Raw genomic sequence first — 16,199 nt, 5'->3', positions numbered from 1 at the left:
TGGTCTTTGCTTAGCCAGTCACTTACTCCTAAATTCAAGCTTTTACACTCTAAAGAGCCAGGAGCAAGACTCCCAGCTCAGACACCATGATGGGTTCTTCACTACTGAGAAGTTAACCAACCGATAGCATCTACTCCTCAGTCATCTCCATCCTGCACTTCACATCAGGCAAGCCATCTTCCCTAAACCTAGGAAAAAATATCTCAAACCAGGCCGAAGACAGAATCCATTCCTGGGCACCTAGGAACCACTGACCTAAAGTGGAGAGCCAACAGGTGCTCGCCATTTGTACAATGTGTCTCTACAAGTCACACAGAACATTGGTGGCCTCAGCAAGCTGACTCTGCTTCTGAGAAACTAGCTAGCATGTATCTCTACCTTTACAAAACGTTTCTTCATGAATATCTACTGCAGCCTAGGCTGAGTCACCGTCAAGAAGCATTCTGTTCCCCTTCCCCTACCAGTCTGCGGAGGAGGGGCCTTACTGATGGTAGCCGTTTTGCGCTTTCGAACAGGCTTCATTATGCTGATGACGCTGCTGGGCTGCAGGGCCGGCTGCAGCCAGTAGGAGGTGTTCTCCACGTTGGCCATGTAAATGCGCAGGCTGCCGTCCTCGCACAGCAAGATCATCGTCGTCCGCTGCTGTTCGTTGCAGGCCGTGTGCCTGATGGCGACCATGTCCTGGATCTGAGAGGAGAGGACAAAGAAGAGTGTTAGTTCCCACAACATAGATCAGAACCTACAGGAAGAGGCAGAGAAGCAACCTGGTTTCACGGTCAATTGAGGGGGTGCCGAAAGGTGGCAAAGAAAAGGCATCGAGAAGAAAATTCCTCTATAGGCCTCCAAGGAAAGAGCTGGGAAAGTGACATGACATGCAAACATAAAACAAAGCAGGTTCAGTCATTTCAAGTGATGGGAGAATATGGCACTGACCTTCGCCTTAGCAGGAAGAGTCTTAATCTCCTGGATGAGAAAAGTGTCCGGTTTCACCATAACCACCAGTGGCACGCCCGTAGTCTGCTGGACACAACACACCAGGCCAGGGTGGTTCATCACCTCAGACCACTGGCAAAGGGCAGGAGACGTCTTACTGCCGCCATTGGAACTGCAGGCAACAAGAGTGGCCCCAGTTTTGTGTCAATCACCACCTAATAGTTCTTTTCTTAATCTAACGGCCATCCTCAGTAACCACTGTACTCTCAGAGCAATGTACCTGCTCAGAGACTCAAATTATCCACAAGTCTCAGTTTTATTTTGAGCCACGTACATATTCTCATACACCCCAGCGTGTGTCCCCAGCAGGAGCCCTGGTTTAGGATCTCCACCACTGACTTGCACCATGTGGGGAACAGGTGGCCCTAAGTGCGTAGAGGCTGTCATCTGTATAGGGTCACGGAGCTGCCAAAGGCTGATGACCCACTGTCCTATTAAAGAATCTCTAAGCACATCAAGTTATATATGAATGGTATCCATTTTATCTCATTCCAAACCAGGTAACTCACAAAATAGAGGCAGAGAGAAAGTATTATAATGGCTTTTCCAATGGCAGGTAAGAAAGAGGGGATGAGACCCTAAACCTTTTCTGCCTCCTCTTTAAATAAAACACACACTAGCTCACACACCTCCAACATCTAGAGACCTAATGGCAGCTTCCACATCCCCAAACTCCAACCACGCCCCCTCCACTGACACCATGTTCTCTTTACTGATAAATCCCCTAGGAGGGAAACTTAAAGGGGACCTTGGCAGCAGGGTGAATGTCTAGGAGAAAATTACATTCCTTTCTCAAATCTCAGTAATCAAATTAAAATCATGTTTGCTACACTGACTATAGCTTTTCCTTCTGAGTGACAGTGACCCTCCAAACTACCTCTTACAGCTTGGGGTATCCATGGTGGGGGACAAACCATCCAGACTGCTCAACCTGCCAACACTGGACGCTGCTTGATTTAAAGACACAAAGCAGGGAAGGGCAAGTCCTTGGGAGGAGCTGGAGCTTGCCCGTTGAACATGAGCACTGTGAAAGTTCAACGTCAAGTGCTCATTCCCACCTTTTGATGTTGATGGGGAAGAGCTGCAACACCTCCAGAGTTGTCCTACTGATGGTGGCTGCAAACGATCTGCCTTGACAGTAGCTGAAGAAGAGCATCTGCAACACGTGGGAATAGTAGACGGACACACCGCCACCCGCCACCTGGCTGTTGCTGTCCTGTCACGACAAAGACACAACATCGGCATTAACTTCTCATGTTGCCTTGGGCACTGCCTTGCACTTCTGCTGCTCACTCACTTTAAACCAAGATTATGGGCTCTCATTCTCTTAAGAATAAGATCCCTGTGATAAATCTTAAAAATACCGTGAGAATAAAGGGACTTCAAGTTTAGTCCTAAAGGCTTAGAGTTTTTGCTATTAAGTAAAAAGTTAGAAGAAAGAAAAAAAAAAGAGAGAGAAGATTCGCTAAGCTAATTAAACCTGGACTCAGAGGAAGCAGCACCATCTGCTCTAACCTTCAGGTCCTCGTGGTTGATTTCCAGTACATTAGTGACGTAGAAGGGTCCCTGCTGGGCACTGCTGGCCTCTTCCATGAGCTGAGTATAGATGTACCCAGCCGAAGACATTATAACAATGATGTTCTTTCCCTCTTCATTGAAGAGGAAGGTAACATCTCTTATCTTTGAGCTAGGCAGGAGAAAGTAGAAGGTTGGACTCAAGGCATCAACAGACAGGTCATAAATCTGCAGGATGGAAAGAAGACAGATTAAACATGGAGATCTATTTCAGCCCCATGCCCTGATTATCCCAGTGAACCCAAACAGCTACAATCGGTGAGGAACGAGCACTCATTCTCCATTCAGGAAGCACCTGTAAGTGCTAGGCACTGAGCATACATAAAGTATCTCTTTGCTCTCCCTTAAGGAATTAACAGGGGAGAGACATACATCAACAAATTTAAAACAAGCCCAGTAACAGCTGTGCAGTAACAGCTGTGCACTTGATACAGCAGGGGTTGAGCCAGAATCAATTTCATATTATCGTATTACTTACACACGGAAAACGCCTGCTCAGCAACATAACAAAAGGCAACAAAATGTCAGGATTTCTCACTCATAACTTCTAAAGAAAGTTAGCACACAATGGAGATCAGGCATTCTGGATTTAAAAGCAAAACCATTCCGGGGACCACATCCTCAGAGAACTGTAACTATACCTTGACAAAGTCTGCAGTGACAATCGCTAACTCGGTCTGTGAACCAGGTAACCACACTGCTTTGATGATGAAGTTCCCTGTTGCCAACTGGGGGTGCAAAACCAAGTGATCCGAAACAGAGCCTGAGCTACTGAAGGTCAGCACGTGGCAGTCCTGGACACGGTTTAAGGAAGAGAATGGTTAAAAGGTGATCTGGAAAGTAGGCTAATTCATTTCAGAGTTGTAATGTTTCCCTTCTTTCCCTAATATTCCCTGCCTTCAGATAGTATGCAGGCTGTCTAGTAACATATTCAGGTTTCAAGAACACAGAGATTACAACCGATACCAGAGGAATCTGGAAGATCTGAAAGAAATCCAGAGAAAGATTTCTTTTGCATTCCCAATGGCTTCTAAGTTCTAATCTCAACAATGAGCAAGAGAAAAGGATGCTGAGAACAGAAGAGAGAAGGTGACAGGGGTCTACAGCTCAAGGTAACTAAACCTGGACCTGGATTGTTACCTTCAGCCCACAAACAGCAAGGTAGTCCTCCTTGCATGGATTCCCAGTGAGGCTCAGCACAGTGAAGGGGACCGGGGCAGAAGCCAGGCGGGTCAGAGTCAACTTCCTTTTGCTAGAATCTGCTTGTTTCAGGAGTGCCGAGAGCTGCAGAACAGTGATCTGAAAAGGAATAATTATTAGCTTACTCTTAACCCTAGTCCTCTCAGAGAACACAGAGCATTAACAAAAGCTCCTTCATTAGAGATACTGATTCACAGGCTTTTTCTGTGGGTAAGTCTCTTAGGAAAATCCAAGGCCAGTATCAGCCTCTGTATTTCCAGGCTAATAGCCATGGAATGCCTTTCATTTCTTCCTTCCAGAGACGACAAAAGAAGTAAGTAATGAAACTAACTTCTCTTCGTATAATCAGTTCATAAAATGTTTAAACAATTCTCTTATGCTACTGTCCTTTCTCATTTTCTATGAAAAGGTTTTTTAAAGTATTTTAGAGCTACTTCCACCTCTCATTTGTTTTTCACTTAAGATAAGGTTAAAACAACTTTCTTGGTGATGAAGAAGCCAGAACACAGAAAAGGGTGAGTTAAGACACTCTCTTCCGACTTCTAGCGGTTCTACAGAACCGCTACACTGCCCTGTGACCCTGGAGGGCTGGGAGGGCAGGGGAGAACTGAACAAGGCCCACCGAGTCTTCCTGTGAAGATGTTTCCCTTCCAGTCTGTGCCCTCCAGAGTGACCAGACTCAGGAGGACTGAGAACCACACTGTCCTAGGTAAGTGCCTGTTGTCACCTTAGCCTAGAGGCTCAAAGGACAGAGTGGGGATGTACTAATTAGAAACCAGTCTTTGTTCTAGTCATACTGGTTCTAAGTCTCATAAAGTAGCTCAGGGTTCCAGTAGAAAAGCTTGTATAATCTGTCCCTGTATCTTTCCTGGAACCCAACAGGCCAATCTGAACAAAATCAACTATCTGCTTTGCTCAGCACCTAAAATAAACACGACCTCAACTGAGCGGGAAGGAACTGAAGGACTCACCTTTCCTTTCTCATGGCTGACAGCCAAATGCTGGCGGCGTCCATGAGGGGAGGAGAGCACACACATAGCCACCCTCCTGAGCACGTGGGCGCTGATTAGCTGTCGAATAGTCTGGCCCTGGTCTCCGCTGTAATTCATCCGAACATTCTCAAAGGCACCTTCCTGGGAGCCCAAGGTGGGAACCTGGCAAAGAGGGAAGCGGAGAGAATAGGCAGTAATACAGCAAAAAAGATCAAGTGGACTCATACACACACTATTCATGTGACTGAAATACTGCACAATTTTGTCATTCAAAAGCAACAGATTTCACTCTGCCATAAAAAAGAATAAAACAATGCCACTTGCAGCAACATGGATACATCTCGAGATCATCATTATAAGTGAAGTAAGCCAGGTCAGAAAGAGAGAGAAAAATACCATATAATATCACCCATATGCGGAATCTAAAAACAAATTTTTAAATTAAGAATAAAAAAAGCAAGGACAGTATTAGCTCATCTACAAAACAAAAACAGACTTGCAGACTTAGTAAACAATCTTATGGTTACCAGGAGAAGGGGCTGGGAAGGGATAAATTTGGGAATTTGATATTTACAAGTGTTAGCCACTATATATAAAAACTGGTTTTTAAAAAAAGGTTCTTCTGTATAGCACAGGGAACTATGTTCAATATCCTGTAATAACCTTTAATGAAAAAAATATGAAAACGAACATACGTATGTATATGCATGACTGGGACATTGTGCTGCACACCAGAAATTGACACACTGTAACTTCAATTTGAAAGAAGAAAAAGCAATGGATTCCAATCTCTAATCAATGGACAGTTAGGTAAATGCATCGAGTTATTGTCAATCCAAGAACAATGGAGCGAATGTTTCTATAAAACTAAATTTAATTAATACAAAGGATTGACTTTCAAAAAATGTTAAAATGCCCTTTTTAAAAACAAAATGATAGTGATGATAGTGGGGTTTTTTCCCCACTGATCTAACCTGGGAAAATTTAAAGTTAGCAACTTTATGTATCATCAACAACATTCCAATATTTTTTTAGCTTCATCTTTAAAGCCGTCACCTCATGAGATCTATTCACGTACCTCATTCATTCTTACACTTCCCTTCGGCAAGTGCTGGCACTTTACTGTCTGCTAAAGAGGCCAGGCAGAGTACACTGGAGTCCTGTACTAAGTGCTGAGCAGCAGGTGTTAAAGTGAACAACGACTTACAACTTACAACCCATGCCATAGGAAGAACTAAAGGAAAACTACCTAAAGGGCTAAAAGCCAGAAAGGACAAGCATTATTTTTGCAAGCAAGATGAACCTCAGAGAAGATATAATAAGGAGGTTTTCTATTTTATACACAGGAGGAATTTCTAACTATTATAACTGCTCCCAAATGTTGTTCCTCACAAGGGGGTTCGCATATTTACATGAACTGAAAGGGAGGCCTACTCGCTGGCTTCGTCGAAATGACCTCTGCGATTCCCTTCTCTCGAAGACACACCTCATATGCTGGTCTTCATACAGGACGTTATGGCATCTTAAGTTCTAAGTTCTGGACGGCCAAGGGTTAATGTTCTAAGGATATTCCTCAGCACACTTCAGCATGTCAGTAAATTCGCTGGTTCCTATCCCCACCTAACTCCATGGCCCTGACCCACTCACCATCAGCTGGTCTGTCATCTCAACCACCTTATCCACTGTATGCAGCTCACGGAGGGCTTGCTGAGCCCGGCTGCTGCTCCCCACAGCTGAAGCCTGCTGAAAGTTGGTCTGAATGGCATCCATGAGGAAATTGAGCATGTCTAACACGAGAGGAGCGAAGGAGAAATTGGCCTGAGAAAAATCCAAATACACAAGTGAAAAAAAAAAAAGACAAGAAAATACTGGGTCATACTCATCATCATAATCTTGCCAGTAACTACCTTCAGAATCTAAAATCCACTTTCCTCACCAATTTCAATTGCATATTGCAGCCCTCACCTCACTCTCCCCATAACACTGGACTGGATTCCAGTCAGCATTCTGCTGTGCCACCAACTCTAGAGAAACCTTTCTAAACCAGGGCCCCCATGGAGCTAGTAGCTATCCTACCGCTCAGACACTCCCACCACGTGCCATTAGCTAACTTCACTCCAGTGCATCTACAATGCTTCCAGGTACGTGCCATTCTTGGGAAAACTGAGAAAATAGTCACTCAAATCACTTTCTGTATTTTGTGCTTCAGATGAGGAACTAAGAAAGGGTGCCCTAGAGTACCACACAACTAAAATTTACCCTCCCACAAACTCCCCAAAATAGGTAGTGACTGACAACACACAGTATTCATATTCACACTGCGGCAATCAGCACACAGAGAGACAAGAAAACAACTCCACGTCCCACTAGTGGAGTTGCAAGGAGAGCCTTGTGCACCATCTGCCTGTGAACCAACCAGCCAGGTTCTGCACCTGCCTGCTGGGCTGGGCGTCCCCAGAGCCTACCTGGTTCTGCAGCTCCTCCCGGCAGCCCTCTACTGTGCGGCACAGGCTGCTCTTCTTGGGCTTCTCTTCATCGGCAACCTTCCCATCGCTGATGGTGACTTTGGCCTTGTCAGCTGGGGAGGCGCTGGTGTGGCGCACGAGACTCTCTGAGACCCTGGGTTCACTCTGAAATGCCGACTCCTTCATGGTGGAGCTCATGCCACTGCTGGGAGTTCGCTTCACCAGAGCCTAGGGACAGAAAATGTCAGAGGCTCAAGGTTCTTGCCACAAGAACAGATGAAATACTGCCTAGCATCCTGGAGGAGAAACTGGCTAACCACTTAAAGGATATCCAAAAGCCTGAATGCTGATCTTCATGATATTTACCTAATATCTCATATTTCACCCACTCACAGCAAAAGGTCTTAATTGTAACATCTGAAATTCTGGGGAGTCTTAGAAAAAACTGCAAGATCTCTAAGGATGCTACAAGTTCTAATATTCTAAGTAAAGTGCTTAAGCCATGATTGTACAGCTGATCAGTGACAGAACCAAAATGTACTCCTGGACCCAGGCCACCATGAAGGTGACATGAGAATTTCTCAGTCTGGCTTAAGCATTCCTGTGTCACTAACAAGTAACCCTTTACAGCCGAGAGAATGTTGCAATGTCTCACCAAACAACTGCCGTCTTCCTTGGCTCCACAGTCACAAAAGAAGGACCCATACTTGGCATAGGAAATCTCGTGATCTTTGTGGCACACCTTGGCACATACTGTGCACACACCCACCCCATCAACCATTTTGCAGGTGTGACAGTGGTACCTAGAAAGAGTAAGAACCAGACAATGAGCCCAGAAGTCCCAACAATCAAGGCCCAGCACACCATCACCTAAAATGAAAAACTACTCTTACCAGTGCTGGTTCATGAATTCTTTCTGAGTGATGGTAAAAGTGCAGAGCTTATTACAAAGAGAATCTTCATCCTTCAAAGATAATAAACCTTTTAAATCAGAAATATATCTTTCCACATAGGCACCCACAAAAAAACACACTATGGAAAGTAAATCACTGACTCATAAATGACCAGCAGAAACCTACTCCAATTGAAAACAGCGTGCAGGCTATAAATGTGCTGCAATTTCAGGTGAGACTTTAAGGTTTTGTGGCCAAGAAAAAAATAAATCTTGTGTTTTCTCTACAAGATCTACACCATGCCCATGAAGAACTCATCTCTGACACTCCACTCTGAATGTAAAAACGGACGAATTGCAGGACAAGTGACTCTACACGGAAGAAGGGCTGTGCTTACTAAAGGTCCTTCCCCTAAGAGATGAGATCCATGCAGCTTGCTCGGCAGGCCTGGAAAATCAGCCTGGCATCAGTCATGCAAGCTGTTAGTAAGCAACAAGGACTGGAAAAGCTCAGAAGCTCACAGGGGCTAGAAAATAGGACCAAAGGCTTGTGAGCATGAGCTCTCCAAGTGCCAGTCAGCCATGACCTTGGTGGTTACTTTACTTACTGAATCCTCCGCCTGGGAGTCTTCCTCTTCCACTGCCAACTCCTCCACCCAGTCTGAGTCCACCTCGATGGCCCGCTCTTCCCCATCCACCGAGAGGTGACTTGGGCCTTGACCGTTACTCTGGCTCAGGGCATTGGTGACATCAGCCAAGTAAGACATAATATGGCATGTGCACTCGAGGACTACCACATGCTACAAGAGAAGACCACACCAAGGAAACTTCAGTTTTCCATATTTGATTAGTATGGAAGCTGTGTTTTCTCAAGCTTTTTCCAATAAAGTTTAAGATCAAGCAATGGTATAAAAGCAGAGAAGAAAAACAGCATGCTTTCATTATCTACCTCCTCAGCTCTCAGCATTATGATAAATGCAGTTGGTCAATACACTGTACTGATCTAATGTGATTCATTTATCCTTAAGCACAAAGATAACTCTTTAAAAATCTACTACTGAAATCAGGACAGTAAAGTTAAAATGGAGACAAAAATCATTCAAGAAAAAACTACACTGATAGAGAAAACAGAACTGGTGATGCCAGAGGCAGGGGGCGGGAAGTGGGCAAAATGGGTAAAGGGATCAAAAGGTATAAATTTCCAGTTATAAAATCAGTAAGTCATGGGGATGTAATGTCAAACATGCTGACTATAGTTAATAATATCGTACTGTATATTTGAGAGTTGCTAAGAGAGTAGGTCTTAAAAGTCCTCACCACAAGAAAAAACAGTTTTAACTGTATGGTGACGGTATTAACTAGACTTACTGTAGTCATTCTGCAGTATATACAAATATCAAATCTTTATGTTGTACACCTGAAACTAATGTTCTGTGTCAATTATACCTCAATAAAGAAGGAAAAAAGACTATATTAAAAGTATGAACAAGCTCTCATTGGCTTTTTTTTCCCTGCCATTAGCTTTTTTTTTAAACCATTAGTGAAAGACATTTAAATAACTGAGTTTTTTTAACTAACACAGTTGAGCAGGAATAGTTTCAGAGAGCAAGGGGAAATTTTTCCAGCAAATCATTGCAGATAGTTTGTGCTTTCCTAAAAAAACTCAAAAGTCTGGCATCAAAGCCTCAGACTTCTAAGTTCCTTCACTATACACTCTTGACAGCTCAGCGTGCAAAGGATAAAGATTAGCAAGAAGGGAGGGAGAGACGAATGGAGTTGTGGGGAGTCAGAGGCCAGTTATCTGCTCTTAGCCACTAGGTCAGGTTCATGAGTTGGGTCAGGGGAGAAAAGGCCTGAATGCAAGACTTCTGCCACTGTTAACTCTTTTTCTCACCACACTGGCGGAACCTTTAGGTAAAGAAACAATTCTAGCATCTGGACTAGAGCTGAGGAGGTAGACTGTAACCTCAAATAACACTCAGAGCACAGTTCCAATGCAGGAGCAGGGGACAATTTTCCAGAGTATACCAATATCTAAAAAGAGCAGTAATTCATTGTTTTAAGAAGGATTCTGTTGGATGCTCGTTTACCAGAATATTTCCTTCCTATCACTTCTCGCCACCGAGAAGAGGCCCAAGGGCATGCAGTTAGCAATTACTTTCTAGGTCTCTGAGATTATAGGCCTCATCCTCTGTAGGTTTCCCAGGGACAGAAACCAACAGGAAAGAGAATTCCACCTGGCCACAAAGAAAAAAATCATCACTCCCTGACTGTTGTCAACTCCTCACTTTTCTTACCTTTCCATGCATTACATTGGCATTCAGCTTTTCAACCACATTCTTCTGTGACAGGTATTTCTTGCTGTCCCAAAGGAAAAAAAAAAGGAGGGGGTAGAGGACACAGATCATCTAAGGAACCAAAGAAAGGAATTTCTTCAACTATCTTACATCAATTTGTAGCCCCTGTGAACCAAAGGCATTCTTGGAAGTAAGTAATCGGAGGTTTGGGGGCCTCTGTTCCCATCAGTGACACTAGTTGATACACTTTCCCCAAAACTTCTCCTAGGAATAGTGAACAGGAAACCCTACTAACAAAGTAATGAAGATTAAGTCTAAAGTGAACAGGTATTGGCTACTCCCTCGATCCCCAATAAAAAGGCAGAGATTCAGGTTCCTTTTATACTCACTTTGAACTACAAAGGAAATAGCCTACAATTAATCATCCCTCTTTCTTCTAAGAGCAGTGTTAAAATGAACCAACCTACAGATGGATTCCTCCAATTTCATCATCTTACCATCTACTCAGCCAGTCCACAGCAGCATTATGAAGCTGAAGATGGCCAGCACCTTGACCTGCGCTGGCCAGGGTAGCCATCACAACCATGAGTTCAGGGAAACCAGTCCCATCACCGTTGGCCAGCATCTCTGTTGCCATGGGGATCAGGGTACCCAAAAGCACAGCGCACACACCTTCCCCAACTTGGCTGGTAGAGAAGAAACAGCAAATTGGTAAGTAATCAACAGAAATCTGACTGCATACTTCTAAATATTAAGACTAATTATGATAAGTTTAAAATTAAACATTAAATGCATAGCTATACATACTAAGCCCAGTTGTGGACTTGGGCTACCAGAGCACAAAGCATTCACCCATGTTACAACTGACAGGCCAAGTCACTACAAGTTTTTCCCAGGGAAAAATCAAGGAGATCTACTAGATTCCTTGAGTCTATTGAGAAGGAGCTATGGAATCACTGAAAATGTTAACAGCTGATGCCTGAAGGAAACATGGCTGCAAATGCTCTGTCTTTATTTCTGAGGTTGTTAGAACACATGAAGTAAAGGCAGTTGCTCTACCTGTTTTCCCGGACGATGTACGTAGTCAGTAACTGCAGCAGCTGCCTGTTCTCCTGGATCACGTCTAGCTGGTCAGAATCTTTGGGGGGCGATGCAGTCATGCGGGTGAGCCAGGCCTGGAGACGCACAGGCTCCACACAAGCCAGCTGAGCCAGAGAGCCACAGAGATGCAGAAGGCTCGGGTTAGGGCTCTTCTCAGCTAGGGACAGACCGAGAGGCGATCGTCAGTGGAGGAGGGCGGCGGGGGGGAAAAGGAAGGCGCAAACTGTGAGCCAGGAAAGGGGGGAAGGCTTCAAGCAAGTTTTCGACTTCCTTCCAAACTTTCTCTGAGGAATTCTCTCCACTTGTTAGCATTTTCATGCTGTGGTTATACTCGGGCAGAAGATAGGCACAGTCATTAGCCGGACATCAAAGTTCCCTTAAGAAGATTACTAAAAGCTGTCACTCACTCAGCTGGAAGAGTTTGGTGAAGAATTTCAAAACTCGGTTACAGAATTTAGCAGAGAGGTTCTCATTGGCTGTTGCCATCATGATCTGCACAAGTTCTCCACTGAAAGGCAGGAGGGGGACAAATGGAAGAATCACATTAAGTCTCACATAAAAGGCATCCATTCTATTTCTTCACAATCTCCTCTCCTCTAGGGGAACCGGTCATTTGTGAGTCAACAATGCTAGGTGTTCAGGAAATCAGCCTCCTCCACTGATCACCTCAAGGGGTCAGCAGTTAACCGCAGTTCGCCCCAAGGTACAAACACCTGAGCAGGCTTTCAGGATTCCCTGAGAAAGAGGGAGCCAACAAAGATAGGTCCCCGTTTTCAGGAGGCATTCAAAAAATATTCACAGAGAAAAACAAAATACAGCCCACCTGTCAGAGAAAAATTCCTCCATAGCTTTACGAGCCTGGCTGCTTTCCAGTTGTTTTTCCAAATACTGGAGACATTCCTCTAAGATAGATTCATCCAGTCCACTGAAAATCCAAAAGAAAAATAAACTACCAGAAACAAGGGCTATTTCAATGTCCTCCTAAAACTGATATTCAAAAATCCAAAGTCTATTTACGGCTACACCTTGAGGGCAATATTCAGCTTTGTTTTGTCAAAGCTTAGCATAAACCCTGGCATGCGGTTGGTGCTCAATAAATATTTGATGAACTAAACTGTAATAAAACAAAAAAAAATTCCTAGAATCTGAGATAACTGATTAGTCAATGGCTAAGAGTCCAAAGGACCACTACTGTTATTTCAAACTGTTAGAAAGAGGAAGGGAGGGAGGGACAGATTGGAAGGGGAAGGGGAGCCAAAAGAGAAGCATGGTGGGGAAAAGGAAGAGGAAAGAAAAGGAGCCCCTGATGAAAACCTGGATTCCTCCACAACAAAAAGGCAGGAAATTCCAATACGTGGACCCTTTATTTGCACAGCTCTCAGTGGGATAAAATGAAACTTAAATCAGTTGTTCATTGTGCCTCACCTACATCAACACGGCCTACACTATCAAAGTCAAACAACGCTATGAGACCACCTAACTCCGCAGAACACCCATCTCAGAAGCATGGTTACAAAAATACTGGAAATTTTATCAAGCTCATTTGTACACGTCGTTGCACCTAGTACAGAGTGTTTATTCCTAAGAATTCATCACAAAAGAGGATTCCAAATAACCTTTCATGCGTGTCCACAAGAACACAAAATGCACAAGCACAGAACTTTCTGTTAAAAGGCACAATCATAACGTATTAATGAACAACATAAGGAAGCTAGTGTTGGCATATTTCATCAGTGGTAGCAGGAGGTCACAGGAACCCGATTCTTCTCTTCACTCAGGCTCACCTATTGGGATCCGCATGATTAGCCAGAATGTTGTAACAACCAGTGATGAGCTTCTCGTAAACACGGGCCAAGAACTCATCAGACTCTGCAGGGCCCAGGATGCGCTCCAGGGAGTTGCTACTGATCTCAGCGACACTTTCAGTGCTCGACTCCAGAAGAAGGGGGAGCAGGGTCCGAATTACCTGTGGCGGGTTCATCTCATCGGACCAACTTCAGCCCAAAAAAAAAAAAAAGGAACCAAGTTAGTTAATACATTCCTCCAAAAAAGCTGCAAGGGGAGGATCAGGCGATCCAGTCATTTATTGAGAAGGGCTTTTATTCTAGTCTTTTTCATTTGATAGTTGTTTTTCACATAGGTATAATCTCACAACTTCATGAAGTCTTCTTTTTTCACTGTTTTATCAGAAGCAAAAATTATTTCCATATGAAAAATCCATTTATTAAAATGTTAAATTAGTCATATAAAATGGATTTTATAGTATTCAGAGAAAATTAACTGAAACTGAAGCTAGCAACCTTCCCAGACAGCTTTTCTAGAAGAATTGCCAGGAATCTGGATCATTTTTAAGGTAACGAGATACAGGACTTCACCTGTGATCTATGCACAGAAAGATAAAACAGTCCCTCCATGGCCCTGCCCTAGTCCCCACGATAGCAGCATCTAGCTTCTGCAATGAATCTGGAAAAGCCTGACTTCAAATACTCCTTATCACCTTGAAAGTCAAACCCAATGCACCTCCAAATCACAGTATGACTTGAAGCCAGCATGCTTTTTCTGGAAAACACTACACAGGAAAGGGGGGAGGCTCTCTGCTGCCTTTCACATCTAAGTTAAAAATCCTTCTAGGTAAACACTCATACTGTAAAGCAACAGGCTCTCTGCTATAGAGGTATGCAAGAAGAGCATTATTATGCAGTTATAAATCCCTTGCTGTCTTCCTTTAGCTCTGACAGACCACAGGAACGGAGAGCACTCAGGGCAACACAGTAGGTACTCACACGATCAGATCTCCAGTCAGCCTGACCAGCGATAGGAGGGTGTGCTTCAGGGAGGCCGCCAGGGGCAGGCTCTGGCCACAAAGAGTCCCCAGGTGAGCGGCCTGCACAGCACTGATGTAACTCTCGGAAGGGATGGTGTCGTTGGCAAAGGCATTACGCTGAAACAAGGCAAAACAGACATAAACGGAGAAATCATCTATCTCCCAGGACAAAATTCTTACATGGGAAAAAATAAACCATGATGACACAAACTAAGACCCCACTGAGGTTTACAGATGATGGCTCTACCCAGTATACACTCTTACTCATCCTGGGATAGAAAGCAGGGTGGAGTAAAGAAAGCAGTTAACAAATTTTAATTGGAACAAAGCTGCGTTAAAATTTTAAAAGATAAAGTTAAGCTAAAATTTAGTTAGTACAAAGTGAAGATATCCATTACTACTTTTCAAATAATTAGAATATATTATACTTAGCATTAAAACTATGTTTGTTTGCCTCTAATAATTGAGAAGGATCTGGATTTCACAATGCATCTGGGTCTCCATTACAAATATCTTAATTATCCTCTCTCTGTAGCTCTGGGTAATGTAAACAGAGGTCACGATTACAAAGCAGGGATAACAAGATTATAACACTTGGCTGTTCCAAAGAACTGTAATAATGGAATCATCTGTTAATAGAGGTAATCTGAGTAAAGCACACAGAAAGATCAAGGAAACTGACAGACAACTCAACAGCCTCTAAAAGCCTAGAGAACTTAAAAGCTACCCCATAAAATTATGACAAAAAGAGTAGGTTCTTGACATATAACCTAAAAAGGAAAAGGAAACAGTTAATATTTACTGAGAATTTATGTGCCAGACAATGTGCAAGGCACTTTACATTTCACATGCTTAATCTTCACATCCCATTATTTAACAGATAATGAAACGGAGGCTCAAAGTATAGTTGACTCTCAAATACTATGTGGGTTAGGGGTGCTGACTGTCCACACAGTCGGAAATCCGTGTGTAACTTTACAGCTGGCCCTCTGTATGTGCAGTTCAAACAACCACAGATCATTTAGCACTGCAGTCCACACTGAGTGAAAAAATCATGTATAAGTGGACTCACGCTGCTCAAACCTGCACTGTTCAAGGGTCCAATGTGATAACGTGGTTGTCCTGTAACCCAGTAGCAGATTTCTTATTCTTAATGAAATAACCATTTGGGTGGCTCAAGTCCTTGATTACGGATTCAGCCGCAACAAACACTACTGCAGTCGTGTACTAAGATCTCTTGGCAGCTGGTTTAAGCCTGAAGAATAGGAACAGAACACAGAAGGGCGAGCGCTCCGAATTTCTGCTTCTGCAACAGACACTTACCCAGGATCCAATGTTGGGAAACTCATTGGTGTTGATGTTGTTCCAGGACTCACACACAGCCTGTACCGATGATGGTAAATTCTGAACCAGGGTTGGACCTGGAGGTGACAAAAAAGACAAGGAATCATCACAAGAGAGGAAGAATGACACACTACAATTTAAAAGCCAAGCTCAAATGCAAAGAGAAACACCACAGCCCAGGCAGTTAAAATCACTAAAACAGTTTAGATGGATTATTTCAACAGCAGCACTACGTCCAAGAACTAGCTAAGTGCTTAACAGCTAACAATCTCAATTGTAAGGTTTTCATTTCCCGTCATATTCACTTTCTAATCTTGCGAGTAAAGAAGACCACTGGAAAAAAGATGCAAAGTGAGGGCAGGTCACTATAAGTCACTCACTATTCAACATGTGCTGGACCTTCTATGAGCAGGTATTCCTTTGATATCTTTTCTCCTTACCACAAATCTGGAGGGCAGAGCTCGTTAATGCACATTAAGAACACTATTTAATGGAGTAATGGAATTAAACTTTTAA

At 43.5% G+C, this 16,199-nt stretch overlaps 1 protein-coding gene across 4 annotated transcripts in view; it reads right to left on the bottom strand.

Moving 5' to 3' along the window:
- Positions 1 to 16,199, bottom strand: part of UBR4 (ubiquitin protein ligase E3 component n-recognin 4) — a 122,433-nt gene that overhangs the window by 72,489 nt on the left and 33,745 nt on the right. For all 4 annotated transcript variants that reach the window (XM_072975260.1, XM_072975262.1, XM_072975263.1 and 1 more), the window contains exons 27-46: positions 15,663 to 15,760; positions 14,299 to 14,456; positions 13,300 to 13,509; positions 12,339 to 12,440; positions 11,923 to 12,023; positions 11,474 to 11,672; positions 10,912 to 11,100; positions 10,415 to 10,478; positions 8,726 to 8,917; positions 8,119 to 8,189; positions 7,881 to 8,028; positions 7,226 to 7,453; positions 6,408 to 6,578; positions 4,740 to 4,922; positions 3,709 to 3,867; positions 3,210 to 3,362; positions 2,509 to 2,736; positions 2,052 to 2,209; positions 934 to 1,105; positions 486 to 687 (exon numbers count right to left, since the gene is read on the bottom strand). In XM_072975260.1, the coding sequence (XP_072831361.1) occupies positions 486 to 687; positions 934 to 1,105; positions 2,052 to 2,209; positions 2,509 to 2,736; positions 3,210 to 3,362; positions 3,709 to 3,867; positions 4,740 to 4,922; positions 6,408 to 6,578; positions 7,226 to 7,453; positions 7,881 to 8,028; positions 8,119 to 8,189; positions 8,726 to 8,917; positions 10,415 to 10,478; positions 10,912 to 11,100; positions 11,474 to 11,672; positions 11,923 to 12,023; positions 12,339 to 12,440; positions 13,300 to 13,509; positions 14,299 to 14,456; positions 15,663 to 15,760 (3,186 nt within the window). The remainder of the gene's footprint in view (positions 1 to 485; positions 688 to 933; positions 1,106 to 2,051; positions 2,210 to 2,508; positions 2,737 to 3,209; positions 3,363 to 3,708; positions 3,868 to 4,739; positions 4,923 to 6,407; positions 6,579 to 7,225; positions 7,454 to 7,880; positions 8,029 to 8,118; positions 8,190 to 8,725; positions 8,918 to 10,414; positions 10,479 to 10,911; positions 11,101 to 11,473; positions 11,673 to 11,922; positions 12,024 to 12,338; positions 12,441 to 13,299; positions 13,510 to 14,298; positions 14,457 to 15,662; positions 15,761 to 16,199) is intronic.

Source organism: Vicugna pacos, chromosome 13 (assembly GCF_048564905.1).
Source record: "Vicugna pacos chromosome 13, VicPac4, whole genome shotgun sequence".
In the NCBI taxonomy this organism is placed as follows: Eukaryota; Metazoa; Chordata; class Mammalia; order Artiodactyla; family Camelidae; genus Vicugna; species Vicugna pacos.
Note: the sequence above shows the minus strand (reverse complement) of the source record. Positions and strands in the feature narration are given on the sequence as shown.